This window comes from Morus notabilis, unplaced genomic scaffold (genome assembly GCF_000414095.1).
Source record: "Morus notabilis unplaced genomic scaffold, ASM41409v2 Scaffold553, whole genome shotgun sequence".
Classification (NCBI taxonomy): domain Eukaryota; kingdom Viridiplantae; phylum Streptophyta; class Magnoliopsida; order Rosales; family Moraceae; genus Morus; species Morus notabilis.
Genome location: NW_010356884.1, coordinates 43567 through 70312, shown reverse-complemented (window position 1 = coordinate 70312; position 26746 = coordinate 43567). Strand labels below are relative to the sequence as shown.

The window sequence follows — 26746 nt, the reverse complement described above, 5'->3', positions numbered from 1 at the left end:
TATCAAGCGGGGCTGGGGTCAAGAGGCCATAAATATTTGAAGCTAGATTTATAATAGATACGCCTGTTACATAAAATATACGAAAATGTTCAGGTAGGGTTCCTTGTTTTATATCTTGGTGGAGTTAATTTATTTAACTGTTAAAATCAAGCTGACATAATTGATATAAATTTGATACTATAAAATCCTTATTATATACAAGTACGTACGGAGAAATATGCTAAACTCCTAGATTTTGATTAAACTTTATTATTATTATTTTTTTTTATATTCTTTTAGTGTAATGGATAGAAATTAATTTGCTAATAAAATATTTTTTCATACATCACCAAAATATTCTCATGTGTGTGTATATATATATACTTATTTTGGTATAGTAAAAAACCGTACATGTTTTGAGACACTATCAGTATTAAGCACCATCATTAATAAAAAAATGAGTCTCATTTGTGGATTCGGCACCTTTTATTAGTGGGTAATGCTAAATATTATTAGTACCCTATAACATTGTTTTATAATATATGAAAGAAAAAGATATAACAATAAATTTAAATCTCATTCCTTTCACCAATTTGAGTTTAGAATTCAAGTTTTATTACAGTAAAAAAAAACTATTAGAAATAGTCACATTTAACTTTTTTACTACAGTAAAAAGTTTACATATAATCACATCTCAACTCGAATCTGCAAATTAAACGGACTATTATTTAATACTATTGTTGTAAAAGTCTTAACACCAAAAATTTTAAATATCTAGAATTATTGTTATATATATATTTTGAAATGTTATTAATATTATAATCTTTCAAAAAAATAAATATTATAACAAGTTCCATTTCTTCATATTACTTTTTTTTTTTTTGGTGACTAGAAAAGTGTTAATTGATAGAGAAAAGTAACAGTCCTCGTTAAAAAAAGCCGCAGACAAGCATATATTTTATATACGAATATTTTGGTCGGTGGCGAAATGGACAAGAAAATAAGAAAGTTTATTAAAATCTCGTGAGGCCGGTGAAACTGAAAGCGTTTTGAAGCAAACATGCTTGCCAAAGTAAGCGGCGCCACGTAATTAAGGCCACGGCTTCCTCATCCTAACACAATGCTCGCGTGTAAACTTTTGTCACGTGACGGCCAATGGGGTCCATTAAAGCAAAATAATAACAAAATGAAAATATATTGCAATAATGCCATTCGACCGTAGAAATTATAGGTGCGTCTAACAACGTTCATGTTTACCTGCTCCCAACACGTGCACCACAACCTCACAGCCACGTGTGCTCAATAGATCACTATCAATATTTGTTGTAAGAAAATACTGAAAATTTCAAAATATCGAGGGGCTGTTTGGCGGCCTTTTTCTTGAGTTAAAAACTTAAAAAAAATAATTTAAGTTATAATTTTATTTAAGTTTATATTATTTTAAATTTAAAGTCGAGTTTAGGATTAAAACTCGAGTTTAAATTTTTTTTTCAACTCAACTTTTTTGCTACAGTAAAAAGCTCTCACATACAATCACATCTTAACTCAAATTCTAAACTCGAATCATCGAAACGAACGAGGCCAATATTTGTAGTAAGAAAATACTGAAAATTTCAAAATATCGAGGGCTGCTTGGCAGCTTTTTTTTGAGTCAAAAACTCAAAAAAAATAATTTAAGTTATAATTTTATTTAAGTTTATATTATTTTAAGTTTAAATTTGAGTTTAGGATTAAAATTTGAGTTCAAATTTTCTTTTCAACTCGAGTTTATAAACTCGAACTCAAATTAATAAACAATATTTTTTTATTCTTAAAAATATTATAATTTTTTTCGTTTTAATTCTGATTGAAATGATTTTTTTTCTATGCAGTTTATTTTTAACTTCTCCTTTTTTCCTTTTTATTTTTTTTATTTTCTTTTTCTTCTTGTCTATTTTTGGTTTTCTCTTTAACATTATAATTCATTGTTTTACAATATTTTTCTTTGAAATTCTTTTTTTTATCACTTTTTTAAATAAAATAATTCTTTTTAAATATCTCTTTGCTTAAGTTTTTTTTTTTCAAAAATTTCCTATACAAATTTGATTCCTTTTTATGTGATTTTTTGAAATATATTTTTTTCTCTTGCTCTAACTAATAGACTTAAATTTTTTTTTTTAAAATCACGTATTTTGACGTGTGATTAAATTTACAAAATTATTTTCACATGGCACGTGGCTCAATTAATAATATAAAGAGTAACCGTTGTAATAGGCGCATTTTTATTCTAAAATTTTTATCGATAATGTTAGATGTCTAAAATATTAATTTAATCTCGAAATACAAATGAAACGTGATATATAAATAGTTACCTTTCCTTAAAAGGTAAATTATCATTTTCTTTGATTAGCAAAAAAATTATAATTTTCTTTGAATTGATTTTCTTAACAGTACTAATAAAAATATGTTTAAAAATATTACGGTTCTATCACTTTTTATTTTTTTAAAAAAATTGTAATAATTACCAATGGATTCTTAATTACTCACGGTAATTTTACAATTATTGTGGATAATTGCTCCTGAAAAAAAATATTTTTAACAATTATTAATATGATAATAATATTCAAATAATCGAAAGAATTTTTATCACTCTCTAATTTCATGCTGGTCACTTTAGTGGTTTTTTAGCTGTGTATTTAAGATTTTGATTGAAACGACTAATCTTTCAAAAAAAAAATTTAATAATAAAATGACTATTAAAGTAAAATATTTTGTGATTATTTTGTGCAATAAGAAACATGACATACAGATTTATAAATTTGACACTAATATTACATTGTAACAAAGGTTAATTTTCTTATTCAAATACTAAAATTTAACATTAAGTGTAAAATGTAAATAGAGCTGTAAATTTAGGTCAAACTAAATAGGCCGACCTAAAGCCTACTATTGTTGGTTCGGGCCCTTAACTTTCGGGTGAAGCCGGATCAAGTCAGTTCTAAACCCACTGGGCTTTAGGTCGAACTGGATCGACCCTTTTTCCTTTCAAGCCAATCAGATCTTGCCTTTTTTTTTTTAGGCCGGCGGTTCAAACTTTCATCTCTAAATATAAAAATTGACATTAGTTAGAAATGTTGTTTAAGTATCACCAAGCAGTTTGAGCATGATTGTGTAAACTCAGAAAAGAAGTCACCTACGATTAAAAGTAGACGACTGCCTCATCTGAAATTTGTTTCTCTTTCAATTTTGTGTAAAAAAGATTTGTAAAATTTGCATTTTACCTTACTTCATCAGTTGTTGAGTCACACCCATGGCTCTTTAACTAAGGGTCCGTTTAGTTTGATGATTCGAGTTGAGATGTGACTTTATATGAGAGTTTTTTACTGTAGCAAAAAAGTTAAATATGATTGTTTCTGAGAGTTTTTTACTATAATAAAACTCAAATTCTAAACTCAAATCGGTAAAATGAACGGGGCGTAATTGTATGACTCTAACCCGTGTAAGCTAAGCTCAAGCTTATAATGAGCACTTAAAGAGAGGAATATAGCCAATCCAATTTAGAAAAATTGACCACTCAATGGACGATTCTTCGATTTGTCCAAAACTCCAAATGGAAAGAACAAAGGTACAAAGAAAATATCATAACCGGTGCGTGTGATTATGCTTTCCTTTTCTTTATTAAAAGCATGGGTCCCATTTATCATTTATGTATAGGTTAAACGACGTCCATCAATTTACTCATCTGTAATACACCGCCGGAGATTCGGATTTTGCTTGATTGGTTTAATAAATAAGGTTATTAAACCTATCACTGACGATTATTTTGGTATTATTATCACTATAATTAATGAGTTTTTGAAAAGAGGAAATAATAACTTTTTCCTTTCTTGGCAACGTGGGCTGTCGGTGGTGGACGCCGGTATGCATGACTCCTTTCACGTGGTAAGCTCGCTGAAATGACCCCTCTCTAATGTGAAAAAAAAAAATGTTTTTCCATTAAAATAAAAAGAAATATACATGATACTTTGATAACCTAATAAAATCATGTGTATTTTTTTTTTCAAAAAAAAAATCATGTGTATTTCTCTTGATTTTATTGGGTTCATTACAAAAATTAAATTCATGTTTGGATAATTTTCTTTTATTGTTATTTTGTAAATACTAGTGTCGATGATCAAACTTGGTTGTTTTTGTAAAAAAAAAAAAAAAAAAAAAAAAAAAACTTGGTTTTTTTTTTAAAAAAAAAAAAAAAAAAAAAAAAAAAACAGACAGGTGACATGTTTTACTTGGTGGAAATCAAAGCTGAGAAGAGATTTTACAAAATATTAGAAGTAATTACTAATTCCTATGAATAAAATTTTGGATAAATTATATAAATTCTTTCTGAATTTTTTCAATTATATCAACATGTTTCATGAACTTTAAAATGTACATGTTGTGTCCCTTAAATTTTGTTATTTGTGTCAACATGCCCTCTAACGTTAACTCTGTTAAGTTTTTTAACGGAAATGCTTATAAACACCCCTGAACTTTATCACTTGTGTCAATATGCCCTCTGAACTTTAAAATATACATGTTTTCCCCTCTGAACCATGATATGTCTGCAAGTTTTCTCCCTCCATCTTGGTTCTATCAGGCTTTTGAATGAAAATGTTAATATGACCATTAATTGCTAATTATCTATGATATTTGACCAATAAAGTTTGTTAAGTTAATGGGTTTCTTAAGGTTTGTGTTATTTTTTTTAAAAAGGTACAATAAAATAAATGACCCTGGAAATTTAGATTTAGAAATACTATATGTGTATAAAGCATAAACATGTTTTATGTCAAGCACTTCTATCTAGATGAAATATTAAAAAAAAAAAAACAAAATTCATTACGTTATACAAATTTACTCCTCATTTTTTCCCTCTTTATTTGCCTCTAATCAACTAATATTTTGAGGATTGGTGGTTAACTAACATTTTTAGAGGAGAAGGTATTCAATAAACCTCAAATATCATAGATAATTAGCACTTTAATGGTCATATCAACATTTTCGTTCAAAAAACTGATAGAATTAAGATGGAGGGGAACAAGTTGGAGACATATCATGGTTTGGGGGGCAAAACATGTATATTTTAAAGTTTATGGGACATATTGACTCAAGTGACACACTTCAGGGGGCATTTATAAGTATTTCGGTTAAAAATTTTAACGGAGTTAATCTCAAGGGGCATGTTGACACAAATGATAAAGTTCAAAGGAAATTTATAAAATTTGTCCTAAAGGTTTTGGTCTTCGTCTTCCTTTTTTTTTTTTTTTGCATTGAATATATGTATCCACTTCTCAACAATATATATATATATATAGGACATTCTTTGGTGTTTCATCTTTTTTATGACCACCGGTGTTCCTTATTTATTAGCCGTTGAATTTGTATTAAAGCTTGTCAAAAGTCAAATCAGATTGAAAAATAATACAAATATGATGGTTGATAAATAAGAAACACCAGAAAAATTCTCTATATATAGGCAGTTTCTCCGGTGTTTCCTCATTTTTCGTTCGTTAAATCTGGTCAAAATCACACCAGATTAAAAAAGTATGCATAACAGACAGATTCTGATACAAATCTAACGGTTGAAAAGTAAGGAATATCGATGTTCTTAAAAAGGAAGAAACACCGAAGAAAGTCCCATATATGTATCCACTATTATTAGATAGCCTTGTTTTGGACGACTCTTCTACTCACACAACCATATATAGCACATGTTTGAGACCTACTTTTTGTTTGTGGTGTTGCCAACATTTTGTAAAACTACCACATGGACGCAAGAATATGGAAAATGACAATGTCTCCTTAGAAAAACCTTATAGATTTTGACACTATAGTATGGTCACCTTCTTGAGGCCATTACACCCTCGCATGCCTAAGATAAAGCATATTATTGTTGGAAAAAATGGCTTATTAAGCCATTTTAAAGGCCCATGTTTGAAAGGGGCCCAATAGGTTTTGAGACGGGTCTCGATGGATTTGCGTTCTTCGTCACGAGGAGATCGAAATCAAGTATTCATACACTCAAAATGGATTTTGGGTGAATGAGAAATTGATGGTCTAAGTATGGTACTTGGAATGGCATATGTAGAAGGGAAATTGCAAAAGTCCCACATTGGCTAGGAGTGAAGCCAATGAGGTGTTTATAAGTGATTGCACTTTGAAACCTAGGTAAGCATGTATACCAGAGAGGCTTTCTCACGCGCAGGGGGGGGGGTGCGAATCACGGGCCCGGCGCACCCTAACGTGTTATGTGCATTACATATTTTGATCCAACCGACAGTGATACTAATATCATCCTAATTTTAAGGGGGAAAAAAAACCAACCAGCTGATTATATGGTATGTAATTATAATATAAGAATAACACTTACAAAACAGTCAAAAAAAATTATTTATACTTGCAACCAGATTATACCTCAACATTACATATCGAGTACAAAACTTTCCACACAACATATATGGAGCTTCTTTGATAGGGGTAAAAAAATAAATTATTAATAGTTTTTGATTTTCAACTATTAAATCTGTATAGATTATTCTGCATATTTTATTAATATGATATAATTTTAATATAATTTAATGATTGGAAATTGACATTATTAATAAAATTATCGAATGAGGGGAGCTCCTATATGCATATATATTGAAAGAAAAAAAAGAATTTTTTGCTCATCAGGATATTTCTCTAAGAGAAGCATGCATGTGCGGGCACCCCAACAATCGATACCATCAGAGCAAAAAAATAAAAATAAATAAATAAATAAAACCAACAATCTACCACACACATTTCCCGAGCCAAAGAAAAGAAAAAAAAAATCTATCACACATTTTGGGTCCACGAAACATTAATGGAGAAGTACTATGTTCTACAAATTTTATGGTTTTGCTTGTCTTTTCATCACGGGTAATCCAGCCTAAAGTACTAGTGAATATTGCAGGATCCAGGAAAGTTCTCATCTTTTGTGCCCTTTTAACTAACTGTGCTTCCTATTAGATCAAAAAATTTTAAAGTCTCGTTTATTTTACTGATTTAAATTTAAAATTTGAGTTTTATTACAGTAAAAAGTTCTTAGAAACAGTCGCATCTAACTTTTTCGCTACAGTAAAATGCTCTCACATAAAATCACATCTCAACTCAAATTAAAAACTTGAATCAACGAACTAAACGAGTCCATATACTTGCTATATGAATTTATTATAGAAATTAATTTTGCTTGGTTTTAAAAACCATGTTTCAACATTTGCACTAGCGGAGATTAATGTACAGCCACGGGCACAGTTTCTGTAAAGGAACCAATAAACTCCCACTTTAGTAATTATGATCACACTGCACACTATTACTAGTAAGCACAAAGCTGCTTATTTGAGTTATTTGGTCAAAATCAATTAGTTTTCGTTTGCTTTACTAATTTAGTTCAGTTTAAACTCATTTAGATGAGTTTAAACTGTTCAACTTAAAATTTAGCTTCATCTTTAGTTTAACCGTTCAAATATTATTAAATAGTAAATTTTTACATCTACTAAATACAATGTCAAATTTTATTTCTTGCTTAAATTAAAATTTTAATTATACATCTAAATACCAGTTCAAACTACAATATTTAAACCATATAGTTTAAATTTTTCCGTGCAAATGAAGAAATTTAAATCAACAATATTCGAACTAAGCGAACCAAATGAGGACGCATAATTGATATTTAGTATATTAATTAATTGTAACTTTTTATTGTACGACTTTATTAGTAGTGCATGTTTTTAAACATTAAATATAATCAAAATAAAGCGCAACCGGTGTTCTTTTTTATATTAGGTGGTTGAATTCTCATAATTAATTATTTCATTATTAATCATTTTTGAAAATGTTGGCGGCATTATGTATCTGATCAAAATGCATATATTCTTGTGTGACAAGGGATAACATGTGAATTCTACGTTTACGATTGAATACTGTGTATCATACATGCATATACATATATGCCTTTGTATTATATGTATATAAATGAACAAGTTTAAACTGCTATAGCGTCTTATCGATTAACCAACAAAATAATAATCTATTATTATTATTATTATTATTATTATTATTATTATTATTATGTGTGGCGCGTGAAGCTTAATCAGCCTACAGGAATTGACCTTGTCACCCCAAGAAATTTAATAATTTAATATTGGATAATCAATCTCAACCAATAATACACCATATATGGTTCTCCTCGGATAAAGTTTTTCCCTAAAAACAAGGCCACAAACATGTTCCAAACGACTGTTTTTTTTTCTCCATCACAATTCCCAATAAAAAAAGTATTTAGACATTGATAATAAATAAAGGAAGTGACGTTTGGATAGCGTCGTTTCTCAGAATGACAAAAGCACGCCTAAAGACCAGGGAAAGGAAAGACAAAAAGCTTAACACATGAAACATCATGTTATTACTATATAAATTATTGTTTCTGTTGGCGGTTACTTGTGATTGTGATATATTGATATTTGCTTAGAGCTCCGAGTTAGCTAAGAATGGGCGTTAGAATGGGGTTTGGAAGACCAAAACGACACATTAACCAAAACCAAAATAAATAAATAAAAAACGATTGCATGCAATAGCGGCAATGCCGAACCAAACCTGAAAAATCCCCCTACTTTCCCGCTCTTGTGAGACACTGAATTCAACGAACCTTTGCCTGTTTTTCTTAACTGACTTCAAAAAGTGAAAACGAAACGTAACTTGTCGGTTGGTGGAGGACTTACTTTCAGTTTCAACGCCAAAATATATTTTGTTTTTCCTGATTTTTTTGAGAATGAGAAACTGTGTAGAGATGCAAGAACGGGCTGGCCTGCTCGTTCTCTTTAAGCTCACGTGAGTCGTGGGCTGGGCCGGCCCAATCCATAAATTTTATGGACTGGGCCGGCCTGTATAAGAATTATCTCGACTCAGCTTACACCACGATCTAATTTACATGGGCCAGGTTAGACCGTGTTGTAGGTCAGGATGGGTCGTGTCATGGACTTTGAATAGACTAACCCATTCAAGGCTTGACCCATCATTGGTTTAGATGGGTCATCTCATCTAAGCATGTAATTTTTAATTTTTTAATTTTAAAATTTTTAAACAAGTTAATATGAAAATAGATATTTTATTTATGATTGTCTCATTAAATAAAAACATTTCTAAGAAAAATTCAGCGTGACAAAACCTTAGTAAGAAAAAAATAGTACAATCAGGATAATTATACATAAGACGTTTATAAAATTACTAAAAAAAAGAAAAAAAACATGAAGATATTATGGGCCTAGACAGGCTTGGCCCAGCCTGGCCTGACCCATGATTTTTCATGGACCGTGTCGGGCCAGCCCATGTATGTTGACCTAACCCACCAATATTTATAAGCTAGGCCGTGACTTGAATAGTGATGCATCATGCTAACCTGGTCCGTCACTGTGTCAAGATGGGCTTGAGCCGGCCCACAGGCCCCGGCCCATTGTTACATCCCTAAAATTGTGTCCTTCTATGGCACTTTCACAAAATCACTCTCGATTTATAAATTTACTGTAATTTTTATAACTTTCACGCTCGAATTCAAAGCTCGCAAATTAAAATGTAAAATGTATAAATTATCGTGTTATTGACACTGCTATTAAGAATTATTCTCCCATCAATATAAAAATTCCATACAAAACAAATTTGGTCATCATTGTGTATCATTAACGAGGTCAAGTTTCCTCCTTTTTCATTATTTTTATAAATTAATGTATGGGGAGGGACATCTGCTCTGGCTACTTTGGTGAGCCTATTTAAAAGAGCATGCACATGTTAAGAAATGTTTACATTTGAATCATAAGTTAATAAGGGGTTCTTCTTTTGCATTTTTGAGTTAGGGTGATTTAAGTGATGATCTTGAGTTGAGTTTGAGTTGTAACTTGAGTTTGTGTTTGGATGTGCATATTTGAGTTATGATTTGAATTGAGAATCTTTTTGAATTTGTGTTTAGGTGGGTCAAAACTTAAATTTGTACTTATATAGTATTTTAATAAAAACTCAATAGTGATGAAAAATTTTAATAGGGTATATGGGTGGAGTTTTATTCGTCTTTCCGTTGTGAATGCACAGAAAAAAATCATCTTAATCAGAATTAAAATGAAAAAGTTATGGTATTTTTAAGAATAGAAAAAATATTGTTCATTAACTTGAGTTTAAGTTTATGAACTCAAGTTGAAGGGGAAACTCGAACTCGAGTTTAGCCCCAAACTCGAGTTCAAAGTTCAAACTCAAGTTTTACTAAAGAACATGAACTTAAATAAAATTATAACTCGAGTTCAAATTTTTTCTGAGTTTTGTTGTAAAAGAAATATTTGTGTCGAGTGACAAAGCGCATCACTTTAATTAAAAACTAATGAACATTGACTCAATAATTTAAAAATACTCTCAAATACTTTTCATCACTCGAACTTAAGATCTGTCATCTACCAAACCTATTAGAGAAAAACCCAATCCCATTAAAACTTAAAGTGCGGAATTCAACTCTAGCGTGTGGTGGAATGGTGAGGTGTAAAATTACTGCTACGTTATGCTTATAACCACGAGATTCATGTAATTTTCAATTCTTACTCCTCTCACCTTTTTTTTTTTTTTTTAAATGTAGACGAATCTTTCCTATATATAATTGGTTGATTTTCCGTTCTCGAAGAGTTTAGGCTGTAACGTCAGCATTCATGCCTCTACGGAGATTATATTATACTGTTATAAATAATAAAACAACAAACACATGTGTTTGGAGAATTTTGTGTGTAGAGGAAGAAAATAATGAAAATAAGGGTATGAGACGTATATAAATACTTTTCTTTAAGGTTTTATTTGTCTTTACTTTTCAAAATTTGTAATGAATTTTAGTAGCAAATTACTCTGAGATAAAACAAACCCTTGAACACAACATTTAGAAATAATATTGTGTTCTAGAACAAAGAAAAAATCCGTAAATTTTCTTGAGAATTAAGAAAGATAAATGTGTCATTTTATAAATGAACACACTCGCTTCAAACATCACAACAATTCACATAAATGTACATTTTTAATGTAAATGTATCTCTTTATCGATTAACATATCTGTTACAACGGTTATATATATTACTAATAGGTATTCAAATATGTGTGAAAATATATCACCAATGGATGTAATAGTTCGAAACGTTTCAAATCACAAATCACACATGAGACAAAATTTTCTTTGTAGAAAACCCGTTGTAGCTGGTTTGGCAGCAAAACTGATGTATCGCACAATATAGGCGTTGTAGCGTAGACAACACCAAATGGTGTTGTGTTATTCGCTGCAGCGCAATAAACGCGCGCTGCAGTGGATTTTTTATTTTTGAAACTGTTAACATGCGTGTTTTAACGGTCTAAAAAATGTGTGATCTAAAATTAAAAGATATATTATAATTTCTCTAACAACATTATGAGATGGCTCATCAAAACGGGAAGGGATGGGATCATACAAATGGAAGCTTGTATTATAGAATCAATTGGTAATATTCCTTTTGGCCCTTAAACATAATTTAATTGGCCCTCACTTTCTCACTTGTCACAATAAAAAAAAAAAAAAAAAAAGGCCGGTTTTCAGATTTCCTCAGCTAAGCTAGTTGCTAGTTTCACAAAATTTAATGTTTGATGCTCATAGTAGGTATGTGTCTCCTTCCATGCATGTGAAATTTTCAGATATTAATCTTATGGAAACTGGAGAGTTTTGCTTTTGCTACTTAAAATTAATAAAGGCCGGTTTTCAGATTTCCTCAGCTAAGCTAGTTGCTAGTTTCACAAAAATGTTCAAAATATCAGCCTCCATCAGTGTTTATTTTTTAGACACGTTTTATTTTTTTGTGTAACAAAACCAATTCAAGTTACCGAAACATTCTCGTTCGTTTCGTCGGTTCAAATTGAGAGCTTAAGTTAAAAAGTAAATTCATGTGAGAGAAAACATTATAATAAAAAAATTAAATTTAAATTTTTATGAGAAAAAATACTGTAATAAAAATTTAAATTGTGATTCAAACTAATAAAATGAACAGTTACCACGTTATATAGAATCGGGTGTACTTGGTGAACTTTCTGCTAGTTAAATTAAAAAAAAAAAAAAAAAAAAAAAAAAAAAAAAGAAGGGTGTTTTGGTGTAATTTTTTTTGTATAAAAAAAAAAAAAAAAAAAAAAAAAAAAAAAAAAAGAAGGAAATTGGTTTGCACCTTTTCTCACTCAGGAGTGGTGGTACTAGCATTTACTCCTTTATTTCTTTCTTCTCTAAGATCGAGATTTCGGACTTGTTTCTTTTTTAAGGATCGGAGCTCTAAAATTGAGACTTCCGAGCTACGAAGTTGAGGTAAAGGGGTTTTATTTGGGCCAGCAGGGTTATGGGTACCAGCCCATATAACATTAGGGCCTACCTGCACAAATCATGTGGAATTATCCCACATCTAAAAAAACGGAGAATTTACTTTTAAAAATGCATGAATTTAGACATTTACTTCTTATTTTTAATAAATATATTTTTTTAATATAATTATTTAATTAAAAAAGTTATAAATTAAGAATAAAAAGTAAAAATTTTGACTCATACACTTTAAGGAGTAATTGACTCTATTATCTAATAAGGGCCTCCATGGGCTTTCATACTAGCCCATTATGAAGTTGTGTGTGCGAGTTTTTTTGGTTTGTTTGGGTTTTTTTTCTTTTCTTTTCTTTTTTGCCCTTTTTTTGTGTAATGAAATTTCATTATATTTAGAACAATGCTTGGGGCACAAGGTGTGTATTAAACATCATCACTAATAAAACGTAAATTTTATTTATGGGTTTTATATTAAGAGATTCACTTTCTATTAGTGTCGGTATCTTATAACATTAGTACAAACAGAGTGTTGAAACCCAAACAAATAGCTTTCCAAAGTTGCCGCATGTGCCAGGTAGGCCCGGCAGCAGCCTGGCGCCCTAACCACAACTATCTTTTGGGCCCTGAAAAGTCCAACTGTCGCACTCTTTATCCAACCAACCACCTTTTAAACTGGGACTTAAGGATTTTCAGCAAAAAAAAAAAAAAAAAAAAGAGGAAAAACTGGGACTTAAAGATAAGCTGGTTTCTTTTTCTTTATTCGGACCATTTTCATTCGATGATGACCAACAACTCTAATTTGCTCATTAGCATTAGCCCACGCACTTGATGTTTGTTAGAAAGGAAGAATCATATTAGTTATTATGTCTTGTGTGAGATCTCTATTAAGAGATTATTGTTACCTTATCTAAAACTCTTTTTAAGAATCTTTACGGTGGAACAAGCTATTTTAGTTTATTATTAGAACAAATATTTTTAATTATTAGATTTTTTTAATGGTCAGATATGTATAAATCCGTATTAAAAATTCACACCGCGTCACATAAAACTACTTTTGTTGCAGATTTAATAGTTAAAAAATTAATCTAACAGTAAAAACACTTACATCACCCAGTGGAGCAAGTTTATTCCAAAGACTCCCTTCTTTTTAATGCTGCGACTAAAATTATTCTTCTTGAATTTTTTGTATTTTATTTTTAGGGGTAGTCCTATTGAGCTGTTGGGCATTAGTTTTTGTAACAATAATGAACTTAAAAGATGCTCATTAATGGTTGAAAAGCGAAATCAGTACAGCTAGGACATCATTAGAATATATATGTTCTTTTCCTTGATTCCCATGACGAAAATTTTGATTCCATTATTCATTATCACAATCACAAAGGAGATGTTTAGTACCTAAATTCGTTTTCTAATTTAAATTATGGTTCGTGATTCGTTACAATATTTTCTCTCATAAAAAATATACGTTGATTAAAAATAATTCTAATCACATGATTTTAATCCATGAATTAAATTTTTCCTAAACATCATATCATATCATATACTCCTTCAGCTGCATTGAGGCCATTTGCATATCCAGCTGATCACTCATTTTCCAACACAACCTCATCTTTCTTATACCAAATGCGTTCAATTGGTAAGAAAAAGAAAAAAAAAAATGCACAAAACAAAACAAAAATTCTTAAAACAATTTGCCAGGTCAACAATATCTTTTCAGAAAACTTACATAAAAGTTAAAATACTTGCCAATTTTGTTATTTGAACGAGAATTCTAATTTTTATGTGAAAAATTACAATAGTTAAAGTTATGTTTTGATTAAATTTCTATTAGATTCTATTAGTTTTGCGTTTTTTTTAATGATCAAATTTAACATTCAGGTAGATATATCCTACCATTTTTTTTTAAAACGCAATTTGCAGTGCTCGAAGTTTCCTTATTTGTGCCTAATATTGGTAAAACGGTATGGAAAATTATTTTAAAATATATCCTCTACATCTAGAACAACATATATTTATAGCATAATTAAAATGAAAAAAAAATCCACACTAAGGCCCCGTTTATTTCGCTTATTCGAGTTTAGAATTTGAGTTTTTCTACAGTAAAAAGCTCTCACAAACAATCACATCTAACTTTTTTGTTACAGTAAAAAGCTCTCACATAAAGTCACATCTCAACTCGAATTAGCGAACTAAACAGGGCCTAAGAAAGAATCTGACACGTGTCGAGTATATAAAGCGAGTATAACTGTCGGAATTACCAAAGCAAGCATTTGTAGTATCTGCAAAATACATATTATCAAAACTCTTAAAAAGTTTCCTCAAAAAGAAAAAAAAAAAGGCTTAAAAATTCGGTTGCAGTTGAAATGGAGGCATAATATTATTAATAGTCCTTCGAACGCCCTTTTCGGCTTTTCGTGCGTAGAGGACAAAGTGGCGTAAGGTTTCCTTTATGTGCGCGAACAAATCTCGAAAACTCTCTACCCAAATTAAGTTCTCTCGTGTTATTTGGTCGTCTTTCTATCTTTTCCATTTTCGGCACTCTTTCAAGTTTCTATTCTACTATAATAAGTTGAGAAAGGAAGGTCTCCAGTTTTCTGCGCAAGTCTTTCATGTCATATTCAATTTATTGCCTATAGATTTCTTCGTCAGTTCTTTTTTTTTTTGTTTTTTTTTGTTTTTGGCTGTTGGGTTCGTTGACTTGGGCTCTTTTCAGTTGACGTTGAACCGGGTTTTGTGGTTTTGCTTGACTAGGTTTACTTTAAGTTGAAGTGTGGTCTGTTGATTTGATCTTATTTGTAAAGCTCCATGTTGATGTGGGGTTCATTTAAAAAAAAAAAAAAAAGCAAGAATTATTATTGGGATTTCTCATTTGATCTTTTTTTTTTTTTTTTACTTTGAAAACACTTTTCCAATTGGAAGGTTAGCACTGAATTTGTGTTTACATGATCCTAATGTAACAATCCCAGTTTGTCAAAATTTTGATTTTTGCAATTGAATTTGTGCATCTTTTTTCAAATAGAATTTGTATTACATGTGTTTCTTCATTCACTATGTCCCGTGTTTTTATGGATAATTGCATGAATGTTTATGAAGAGTGCTTTGATTATTGCTTTTGTTGCTATTACAGTTCACAGGCCAGAAATATAGTGCTTATCCAAAGTTGATAGAGAAAAGATCTCAATTTTAATGAGATTATGCAGCTCTATCATCATCCATACTCTTTGAACAGCCAAAGAGTGAGGCTTGCTTTGGAAGAGAAAGGAATTGATTACACATCTTTCCATGTCAATCCCATAACAGGCAAGAACATGGACGCCACGTTTTTCAGGATGAATCCAAGTGCCAAACTCCCTGTTTTTCAAAATGGAGGTCACATCATCTTCAACACCATTGAGATAATCCAGTATGTTTTAGTCTCACCCTAGAGCCTTTTTTTTTTTTAATGGGTTTTTTTTTGTTTTTGTTTTTTTGGGTCATCTGAAAGATGCTAAAAATTAAACTTTTTAAGTAATGATGGCATTAGTAGACACCATAGAGAATCCAGGAATGGAAATTAAGGATCTTGATGAATCATAATGCAGTTAAGAGGGATTTAAACCCGATGACATTTTAACGCTATGCTTGTTAGAAGTCATCAATCCCCAAAGATAAAGATGGCCCAAGTTGGCATTCACTCCAATTTGAAATTTTTCAAAGAGAGAACTTTTTTTTTTGTCGAGGCAAAGAGGAAATTCATGTATTTGCCTTTTCTGTTGAACAATGGAAGATGTTAAAATGTTCTATGGATGTATTTTTCAGGTATGTCGAGAGGATTGCGGTTGTCTCTTCAGGTGGTGACAACATCACCTGTAGTAGCAGAGAAGTGATTGAATGGATGCAGAAGATAAAAGAATGGAACCCGAAGTTTCTCACCCTTGCCCACATTCCAGACAAGTACCGAGACTATGTTTCCAAGTTCATAAGGCGCGTAATCATCGCTCGAATGGCTGAGTTTCCTGATCTTGCATCTGCTTACCATAACAAGCTAAAAGAGGCATATGAGACAGAAGAGAAGTTGAAGAACCCGGATGTTTTGGAGCGGGATAAGGAGCGTCTAACCAGGCTTCTCGATGAGGTGGAAACGCAGCTCAATGAAACAGCTTATTTAGTAGGTGAAGAGTTCACCATGGCTGATGTGATGCTCATTCCAGTGCTTTCCCGCTTGGTGCTCTTGAATTTGGAAGAGGAGTATATAAGCACCAGACCAAATATTTCCGAGTACTGGATTTTGGTTCTGCAGAGGCCTAGTTACGAGAAGGTTATTGGGAAGCATTTCAATGGATGGAGGAAGTACAAAACGTTGATCAAAACTTGGTGCTTTGTTCGTGTGAGAACTGTGCTGAGAAGATTTTGATAAAGCATTCATGTATGGATATTTATTGATTGAAGTTTGAATAAGGGAAAAAAAAGAGGTGTAAGCATGGTGTATATGGGGGTTGAACACAAACAAAGGTAAAGAAAGAATTTGAGTGTAAGCATTGGTTTCTTTTTCTATATCTTTCTGTATTTTTTTTTTTTTTTTTTTTTTTTTTTTTTTTTTTTTTTTTTTTTTTTTTTGCATTTTCTTCTTACTTTTACTTGGGAGGAGATGCAATAAGTGGAATTGTAGCTTGGATTGATTCTGAAGGTCAAATAAAATGTCCTTCTACCCTCCACGCGGCATTGCTCCGTCAGGCTTTCGCCCATTGTGGCTTCTAAGTTGAGATCTTGCTGATGCTTTTCAATGGAAAGCGAGTATAATTGTATAAGGTGAATATAGTCAAACCAGTAAATATTTTTTGTTTCATGAAAACGTGCAGCAATTTTCTTGCGACTGAAAACAATATATCCTGTTCATCACCTTCAGAACGAATTAAAAAGCTGATAGAAATGACTTTTTTTCTAAGAGATCTTAATCTGCGTATGTGGTTGGATATATAAGATCGCAAAAGAAGCAGAATGTAAGATCGTGAAAATTCAACTGCAAGTTCGATATCAGCCATAAGCAATAAATGCGAGTGAAAGGAAAAAGAAAATAGGAAATTATTCACTCAAGACGTGAAAAACTTGGCCAATTTTCTTATTCATTGATCTGACATCATGTTTCATTAGTTTGAATTCCCGTGAGAATGGTACAAAATAATTATAGATGGACCAATATCAATTAGAGCACATCACCAAATGGGAGAACCCTTTTTTCAGTGGGTGTTAGGATTAAACTCCAATTCAAATATTGAATGCAATTCATTCAGAAAGAACCCATTAAAAGGGGCAAAAAAGAATTGAGAATACAACCAAGTATAAAGAAAACAAGTTGTCCTTCCTATAAATCAATGTTGACTGTGGTGCTCTGGATGCTGAAAACAATTGCTACCAGCTTTCTCCATCGTACAACTTAAATCCTCTGAACAATATGTACTTATATGCTCGTTTGTTATGTTTCCTATACTTACGCTGCTAGTCCCGTCTCCTGAATTTCCCATGCATCCCCATCCATTTCTTCTCAAAGGCCACGGGGGCCCTAATTTCGTATTATTCCACTTCTGCTGTTTGAAATACCTTCTTCCCAAATCATGGGATGATTCCCTGCCTCGTTTCGATGTATAACGGTTAATTGTACATGGAATGTCCGTAGCTGGTTGGTCACCAGTTGTGCTAGGAGTGCAATCATTTGAGTTGGTGGTAGGAAGACGGCTGTCTGGTTGCGCTTCTTCTGCAGGTTGATTAACTGACAAGTGGTTGACCTCAGCAGAAGGCGAAGGGTCTTTCTTATCACGAGGATATGAGGGTAATGGTGGAAAAGGATGGAAAGGCATGCCAGGAGCGACAACCCAACTTCCTGCTGTTTCTGTATGAGGGGTTCCGAATTGCTGCATGATGGAGAGAGGGATTCCATATGAGACAGGTAAACGAGAAACGAATTTCTCCTGTGGATACCCAATAACAGTGTCAAGAGGACACTGAGAATGGAAAGCCGTTGATGAAGCAGCTGATGAACCCAGAGGAGGTTTAAGGGGAGATGAGAAACCCGGTGGAACATCCTCAAGAATGTTCTTTTTTGCCTCATGTGCTATATTGGCCATCTCAAGCTGACAACAATCATTCACAGAGCCAGGACAATTACTTTCCTCTCTGTTCAACTTGTCTCGATGGAGCACAGGGGTCTCAAACTGTTTAGACTCAATCTTCTGTTCCTTGTGTGGAAGAGAGAACAAAACTGAATTTGTCTCAGCTGGCTGATCCCATCGGCTTTTACGCTTGCGGGTTTTAGTCCCACTGGTAGGGGAAACACCAGCACAAGATCCAGAAGAGCCCTCCCGGATACCTTCATCTACCAAAGTTGTTGCAGGTGTTGATTGCTTGACACTATTGCTTGCTTCTGAAAATCTCCCATAATGATCAGACCGATTGTTTTGTTTTGCAGAATATCTGTTGCAGTTTGAACTTCTAGGAAACTCTCTCTTGTTATCATCTCTATCCACAAAACCAAGTTTCCTGAGAGTTTTTGGAATCCACCTGTCTCGGAAGTTTCGTGCTATTTGATGGACCTGTATGTGCGGATTAAAGTGATTAAAACTCATTCAAAAAAGTGCAGTCACATCAGCAAGAGGATATTAAAGTCTTGAGAGCAATTTTATCCAATCAACAAAGTTATATATACGATGGGATTTCAACACAAGGAAAGGGAATTCACTTGACAAGGCACAAATACCTGTCTATCGTTGTGTTCAGTCAGTGATAAAATCGACGCCTTAAAACTGCACAAAGAGAGAGTTCTCATGGTTACATTCGTGAAAATCAACATAACACCATTAAACGATATATTTAGTTCAATAGTAAACAAAAGAGCTTCAGAATTAAGAGTTTGAAGCTCCCTGGAAAGTGGAAACCAAGATATCCATGAATTGGATGTAACAGCAGCTGTTCCATATACATTCCTAACAAGCCCCAATCACACCCCCATCGCACGATTCTTTCTCTCTCTCTCTCTCTTTTTTTTTTTTTTCTTTTTCCTTTTCAATCAACCTCCAAATTAGGAGGAAATTTGTTAGAATCCCGAAAATCTATGCTTCATTAACAATACTAAAAATGGAAACTTACAAGATGGATGGGCAGTTTCGACGACCCCCGACCTCCAAAATAGTGCACAGCACTAGACACTCTCTACAAATCTGATTTTCCCCTCCTAGCAACTAAACCCCCTATTTATACTCTCCTTAAGACTATTGAAAAAGACTTCTAAATATTAGGTTCCTAACAAAATTCTAAATGATACAGCGCCCTTTATAGTCAGTATAACAACAATATATGCCAATAAATACATTTGATAGTAGTCATGCCTTATTTGGATTAGAACTTCACCAGTCACCCAGATATTCTTCTTTTAGTTTGCTTAATAAACAGAAAGCCTTTCAAAATATAATTTCCAAATAACAACCACCCTCGATCAACCATCCTTGATAACCAAAAAGAGAGAAGGACCAATACTTCAACAGAACACCCGGTAAAAAACTAAATAAGAAAATTCGTTGAAGAATTATCTAATATTTCCCAACCTCTCCATTCCAGGACAGGGAGGACCTCCATTGATATGTTCTGAAGTAAGAATCTCCCTAGCTGCCAAGAACTCCAAGACCTGCAGAGATGATCACGTTAGCAGCATCCAGCACTCTATGATATCAACTAAGAAGTTTTCTGATTTATCAAATCATCTTCCAAAGTCTAATATAAATAGGTTTTTAAAATACTAAAAGTGGAAGCATTTGAAGACATTTAACTCATCATCCAAAAAACAAGTACTTCTTATGTACTTTAATCCACAAACAAAAGATGCCTTATTTATGATCCGTTTCATTCATTTTAAACAAAACATAGGTGGATGGGAGAGGTTATTCATAGATAAAAGAAAAGGCTCATTAATTGAAATACTGGGTATTTTTTTCAATATTCACCAAGGTCAAAGAAAATCTAAGCCTATTGCTATGAAGCCTCAATGGAACTACCTTGAGAAGCTTTCGAAGAATTGGTATCTTTATGAAGTCTCTTCTGTACTGCTTCATTATATTGTGTAGCATTCTCAAACCTAGCAGAAAGCAATATTAATTCACTAGAGCAAACTGAGATAACACAATGCACATATTCATTCCAGATAAACTAGGGAAACAAACCAGCAAGCTACAGAATGAAACTGCATAGAATTACCATTTTTGTTGATTATATCAATTAGTACCACCCGTGATTTTGTTTTCAAGAGGGCGTCAAGGATCATTGAAAGATCTCGATTTCTGCAAAAAGAAATGCAGTTAGTTACAGCACTTCTACAAGACCAAGATTATTGGCCCGTTTGTTTCATATACTCAAATTCAAATAATTGATTCTACTACACTGTTTTCCTCTCACAAAAAATTTGAATTTCAAACGTCAGAATCAAGAATCATGGTTTGAGTATACCTTTCCAAACGGGGCCTTTTTTCAATTTTTTTTTTTTTTTTTTTTTTTTGGAAACAAAGACAAAATTTAATTATAAATAAAGAATAAGTACAAATGTAACAGAGAGAGGGTTTTCCTCTGAGAAAATTGACCCCCCAATCCCTAACAAGACCAAGATTTTAACATGGCAGTTTATGTAAAGAAAAAGTAAGAATAATTACCTCTGGATTGCTTCACCGTTGGCACTATCACCTGATGCCACAGTAAGAAGAAGAAGTTTTAAGTAGCCTTTAGTGGCATCCTGCGAGAAAGCAACATGAATTTCCAAACGGACTCAAATATGAGCTTGATGTCATAGCATAGGGAGACACGAGGAAAACCTCAAATGAAATCACCAGCCGAGGAAAAAACACCCAATTAGTTTATTTCATGAAGCAAAGACAATGAAGCAAAATTAAAATGCAGAACCACATGAGGATATTTGCCTCCATGTTGACCTTACAGGCTGACAAAACCAAAAAAACCATTTCATGGCTACTTACTTTCCGTTTGCTTATTCCCCCATCAGCATCCAGCAACTCGTTAAGCTTCTCCTCCACTGGAAAGGACATTATCAATTAGTTTAACCACCCTATAAACTATTCTTTCTATGAAAGAAGCATCAAAATTAATAGCTAACCTGCTTCAAAGTTATTCCCAAAAGAACCTTGTATCACTTTTTTGGGTGGGACCTGAAGTTTGTTGACTGCCAACTGAACTTTGCTAGTACTTGGAGGAGCACTCTTAACTTTACCCTTCTTAACAGTACTGGAAGGGCGAGAAGTTTTCACCTTCGGATGAGCTTTAGAAGAAAGCCGCTGATCATCAGCTGTGTCAGACTTGGACTTCCTTTTACCCTCAAAACTATCAGATAGAGATTTGCTATGCACTTTAACAGGAGGTGTAAAATCCAATCTTTCAGAAGAGCTGGGAGTTTTTTCCATAGTCTCCTCTACCATGGAGCTTTCTAGCCGAACAGTAGAAATGAGTTCACTGGTAACATCTTCAGTTTGTTGGGAAATTTCTAAAGGTTGTACAGAAGATGATAATATTCCATTAGAGTCCAACTCCAATGCATCATGTACTTGGGAAACAGCAGACACAGAATGGTTCATGGAGTCCTCTTTTCCCGTGGAAATCTCTGATTGAACCACAGCAGGTGTTTGTTTATCCCTTTCATGTATATGGTCGGATGTACTCTCAGAAGTCTTCTTCATGATGGAGGAACTAGGTTTGCGTACTATCTTGTTTAAGCTTTCTTCAGCGTAAACATTCTCAGGAAGCATAATGGGCTCTGGATAGTCTTCATCTGAATCACTTTGAATAATGACATCACCATTAAGAGGATCACCACCAATATAACCCCGACATTGGGATGAACCACAATAACATTTTTTGGCAGCAGCTCCAAATACCCTCACATAGTTGTAGTCAAATGTCACTTCTTCACCCTGATAGAAGCACCCAACAAAAGATCTCGGAGTCATTATCACGTATGCACAAAGCAAAAGAAAAGAAAATGAAGGGTAGCCACAGACGGTGGCTCCAGGGGCAAATGCGTGCAACAAGCCGATGGTAACTTTGAAGTTCCGGAACCATGGTCCACCATCTCTCTTTTACAACAAATATCATGCATCCAACTCGTGGAATCAGACAAACAGAGAAAGTTAAATATACAACCGTAAGGTGATAGTTAGGTTACTGAGCAAGGATTGCTTGCTTTCGGTATATTCTTTATCCTTTACAGATCAATAAATTTATCTAGTTTCTCATCCAAAGGAAAAAATGGCTTCAGGATGCCAACAAAAGATCTAAGCATGGAAGTAATGATAATGCAGGGGTCAAGCATTACCTTCTTAATATCTCTCAGCGCAAACAGGCCAATACAAATTTCTCCATTCACCATCCACTATAAAAAAAAATAAATAAATAAATAAAGAAGAAGAAGTTAAGAGCAGGAAAAAAAAATGGTACGAATGGTAAAGTAAAAGCAGGCTTTCAACAGATCCTTGCTTCACAGATAACTCTTGGAATAAGGTAATCTACTTTTCGAAACCACTTTGCAATTTTCTAAACCGTTTCATGAACAATATTCAGGTTAGCCTCTTAAGTTTAGGGTATTGAAAGTACTTGTACACACAACCTATGCAGCCTAACTTGGCAAGTCAAGCCCTATAAATGGCATATGCATCTCCAAACCTCGGTACATTAACTTGGAAATACATCCCATTGACAATCAAATAGATAAAAAATGTCGTTAGAGTTTTCACATTATATTATCCGATCAATTCTTTTAAATATGGTCCACAAAGAAGTAATCTGAGAAAAAGAGAAGGGATGGCCGCAGAAAGAAATGAGATTAGAAAGCAATTATAATAGGAGAAAGCAATCTAACGAATCCTCAATAATGTTCTACTGAATGGTACTTCTCCATAATGCTAGAGTCACATCCAAATGAACATACTCCCCACCCCTTCCTTCACACAATAAATATAAACTTAAAAAATATGAGGCTCTCTACAACTATATTCAGATCCAAATAGATACATCCAAAGTCCCCACCCCTACCACCTCTGCTTAAATTCAAAAGGAAAATTATGAGGCACACTAAGACTGTATAATTCAGAAACTTTATCTTCAATAAATGAAAACCAGGCCATTCGATTCACCTTTTCTGTCCGACAATTGGGATCACAGCTATGATTAATGAAACGTCCCTTATTTCCTTTTATACATGCATCTATTACCTGAAACAAAAGGAGAAGTGAGACCATAAGTACACAATTTAGGAGCGATTCAGATTTTATTTTATTTTTTTCAAAAACAAGGAAACTCTTTCTAAATCTATTTATTCGATGAAGAAAAAGCAACAATTAGAAAATGCATGGACTACTCATGGATTTACTGACTAAATATAATGAAAAGGGGTATCATTTTTGTGTGCACCACGAAGTGTCCATAGAAATATACTACTAACCTCACTGCCATTCAGTGTCATGAAGTAGAAATGTTTATGACCCTTCAGAGCGTACTCTTTCTGTCGTGCCTCGTAAGCTTGCATGTCAAGCACCTGGTTGGACGTACAGTAATTATCTTGGCAGAAAATAAATGATAAAAATCACAACTCTTGAGAGTGTGTGCCTGTGCATATGTGCATATTAAACATAAGCCCCCCGAAATACTGAAACCAAAAAATTGGAGCAGAAGTTCATTCTTTCAACTTTAAACTTAAATCCATCTACCATAACCATATTTCAGCATACAATCCACTCAAAGATAAAATCTTATTTGGACAGTAATATTCTTATAAACCGCAGGTGAATTAACTGAATTATATTCTTATAAACCGCAGGTGACTAACTGAAACTTGCCAAAGAACATTAGTTCCAACAACTGAAGCAGAAGTTCAAGCGACTTTGCAACACCATTAAGCATAACCATTTCACACGATTTTTGCAAGGCCCCAATCAACTAAATATAATTCCAGATTTAACAAGCTTTTATTGACTATTCAGTTATTAATCTAGGGAATTCAAAATATCTATCTGCCTAGTATCCTTTTCCCAAAATCAATTAGTCAGTAAATAGTGGATTCCCTGCCAACATATCCTTCCACTTGTAAAGAAGAATATAGAAACAGATAGAAAACTTCGCCCGAGCCTGAAGCATGCATCATAAATTTTATGTTTAATAGAACAGACTGAAAACGAGAAATCTATATAGCCGACCCCAATTAGAAATTAAAAATTCTCATGTAGCGGAAACACTGGCCAATCATTCTAGTAACTAGCCAAATTAACAAAACTATAGATTCATTAACACTGAATTCACGTACATATCAAAGCGTAAAAGCATTCAAAAGCTACCTCGCCAACATATTCAATAAGAAATATTCCTTGTGGTGTATCCTCAAGCAGCTTGAGCCCATAACCTTTCTTCCCACATTGAAACTTTCCCAGTTTGGCATACTTGCGTTTCTGGAACTGGAAAGAGACAGGTGGATTGAGGAAAAGAACTTTAAGCAGGAAAATGGCATTCTCCACTAGAAATTGACAAAATACCTGTTGATTGGAACAGAGATCTCCACATGGACAGGCACTTTGAACACATTCAATGTTAAGCATTCGATTCAGGCAATTATCTCCACAACCCAACTGGCCATCTGAAGGTCGTTTGCAATGGCAAACCATTATCTGATTAAATTTACTAATACGTTAGAAATGTAAAAAAATGGAAGAATTAGATCGTGCCAATAAAAATCCCAAGAACAAGCGAACATAACTGAAAGAAGAAATGTTATGACAAGTAAACTTCACATTTATGTTTATCCTAAACATGACAAATCAGATAAGACACCAACACTTAAGGTACTCGGGACAGATTTAAAAATTTAAGGATGCAAAATGCCACCTAGACAACATGGTTCCACCACTAACCTGGACCATATACTTATCCACATCAAGACATAACTCTAAATACACATACGTAAGTCATGTAGATATTTCTGAATTAGTTCCCACCGCAGACTAAACTATAATGCATAACAAAAATTTTTGTAAAATTATAGGTCTACCTCCAATCACTAAGAAATTTGTAATGTGCAAAATTATATATATGTGTGTGTGTGTGTGTGTGTCCTCATTCACTTAAAAAAAAATAAAAAATCTACTAGAACACACACACACACGCGCATAAATCCATATATGCGCCCAATATAAACATTTAATGACAAACATTCATATTTTACACTGGAATGATAGTGATTCCCTCGCACAATCACCTACATTCAGATTGGAACAACAGTTGGAAGAAAAAAAAAAAAAAAGTTACACCATTACCACTTTTGCTAAGTATTTACCATTTTCTGAAGAGAAAAAAGAAATAAAAATAAAAACACGACAACAACATTCTGCAAATATCCACAACACTGCATATTTACATCAGGCCAGCCATGTCAGACATCAGGGATCCTCGTTTACTTCTATGCTTGACACTCATATTGGCGTACAATGCAGTCTATTCATTCAAGAAACATATGCATCACAGAGCAACAATATTACTTTATTTGGTCTTTTTTATATCTGTGACTGTTTTCCATGCAAGCACGCATTCAACTACATAGAAATGCGAGATTTAAGATATATCAAACTTAAAAGTTGAAATCACATATCGAGGTGTCTAGATCTTTGGAGTCAATGCACATGCGCCAGACACATTTATGTCAATGTTGTGTTACTTGGTATCTAGGTCTATATATCACAATGAAAAAAAGCACGCAGCCATCTCATACTAACAAAAATTAGCAGTTGAGTTATTCCAAAGGATACAGAGAGCAGCTAAACATAGAAAAGTATACATATTTTACTTTAAAAAAAAAAAAGGATAAACCTCATCTATAGTCTGTGTTTTCCGGCTACGGTGAAGAAACTGGTTAGTTCTGATACTGATACATGTAGGAGTCTCTCGCTGATCTATGAATGCATTCAGATGAAAAGAGTCAGATTTAAGATGTGCATGTATTTGCATGCGAGGCCTCTATCTCTGGTAAACATAGACAAACTATACCTCTTAGACGCCTGCATTCCAACCCCTTATAGTTTAAGCGGCTTCTAGAAGCATCTTCTTCACCTGAGGCATCCGATATCTCCAATTCTGCATTAATTTCTGCATTTGACTTCTCTTGAGGGGTTGAGCAGTCAGAAAATGCTTTATCCATGTTGTCCTTGCAAGACCTTTATACCATGAATTGAAGTGTAAAAAATCCAGAGGAATCAGGATGGTAAGTTCTAAAGAGTCCTTCTCAAGTAACCAATTTAAGTCAAAGCAAATAAAAAACAAATAAATAATATTACCATGTGCATTGAGTTTCTTCAATACGATCCGCAAGTTCAGCAG

General features: G+C 33.1%; 2 protein-coding genes across 4 annotated transcripts in view; one reads left to right on the top strand and one right to left on the bottom strand.

Moving 5' to 3' along the window:
• Positions 1–14661: 14661 nt before the first annotated feature.
• LOC21387347 (glutathione S-transferase TCHQD) lies at positions 14662–16897 on the top strand. Of its 3 annotated transcripts, none has more exons than XM_024163371.1 (3): positions 14662–14799; positions 15492–15767; positions 16163–16897. In XM_024163371.1, exons 2-3 carry the CDS (start codon positions 15559–15561, stop codon positions 16755–16757), a joined length of 804 nt encoding a protein of 267 aa, XP_024019139.1. In that variant the 5' UTR covers positions 14662–14799; positions 15492–15558; the 3' UTR covers positions 16758–16897. The 3 variants fall into 3 exon arrangements, with proteins under 3 accessions (XP_024019139.1, XP_010087184.1, XP_024019135.1); XM_010088882.2 differs by having other exon boundaries at positions 14662–14815; XM_024163367.1 differs by lacking the exon at positions 14662–14799 and adding an exon at positions 15266–15283.
• Positions 16898–17447: 550 nt separating this feature from the next.
• The window catches only part of LOC21387346 (histone-lysine N-methyltransferase ASHH2), a 14185-nt gene continuing 4886 nt past the window's right edge, over positions 17448–26746 (bottom strand). Inside the window, exons 4-19 of the mRNA XM_024163384.1 lie at positions 26704–26746; positions 26417–26583; positions 26240–26322; positions 24913–25044; positions 24718–24834; positions 23829–23921; positions 23521–23598; positions 22704–22760; positions 21492–22302; positions 21355–21410; positions 21034–21113; positions 20585–20667; positions 20386–20465; positions 19939–20018; positions 19095–19140; positions 17448–18930 (exon numbers count right to left, since the gene is read on the bottom strand). Coding sequence (XP_024019152.1) covers positions 17713–18930; positions 19095–19140; positions 19939–20018; positions 20386–20465; positions 20585–20667; positions 21034–21113; positions 21355–21410; positions 21492–22302; positions 22704–22760; positions 23521–23598; positions 23829–23921; positions 24718–24834; positions 24913–25044; positions 26240–26322; positions 26417–26583; positions 26704–26746 — 3224 coding nt within the window. The 3' untranslated portion in view covers positions 17448–17712. The remainder of the gene's footprint in view (positions 18931–19094; positions 19141–19938; positions 20019–20385; positions 20466–20584; positions 20668–21033; positions 21114–21354; positions 21411–21491; positions 22303–22703; positions 22761–23520; positions 23599–23828; positions 23922–24717; positions 24835–24912; positions 25045–26239; positions 26323–26416; positions 26584–26703) is intronic.

Coding starts and splice junctions, on each gene's coding strand:
- LOC21387347 (XM_024163371.1), top strand. CDS start 15,559: ATGCAGCTCTATCATCATCCATACTCTTTGAACAGCCAAAGAGTGAGG. Junction 15,768..16,162: donor AACACCATTGAGATAATCCA/GTATGTTTTAGT, acceptor TGTATTTTTCAG/GTATGTCGAGAGGATTGCGG.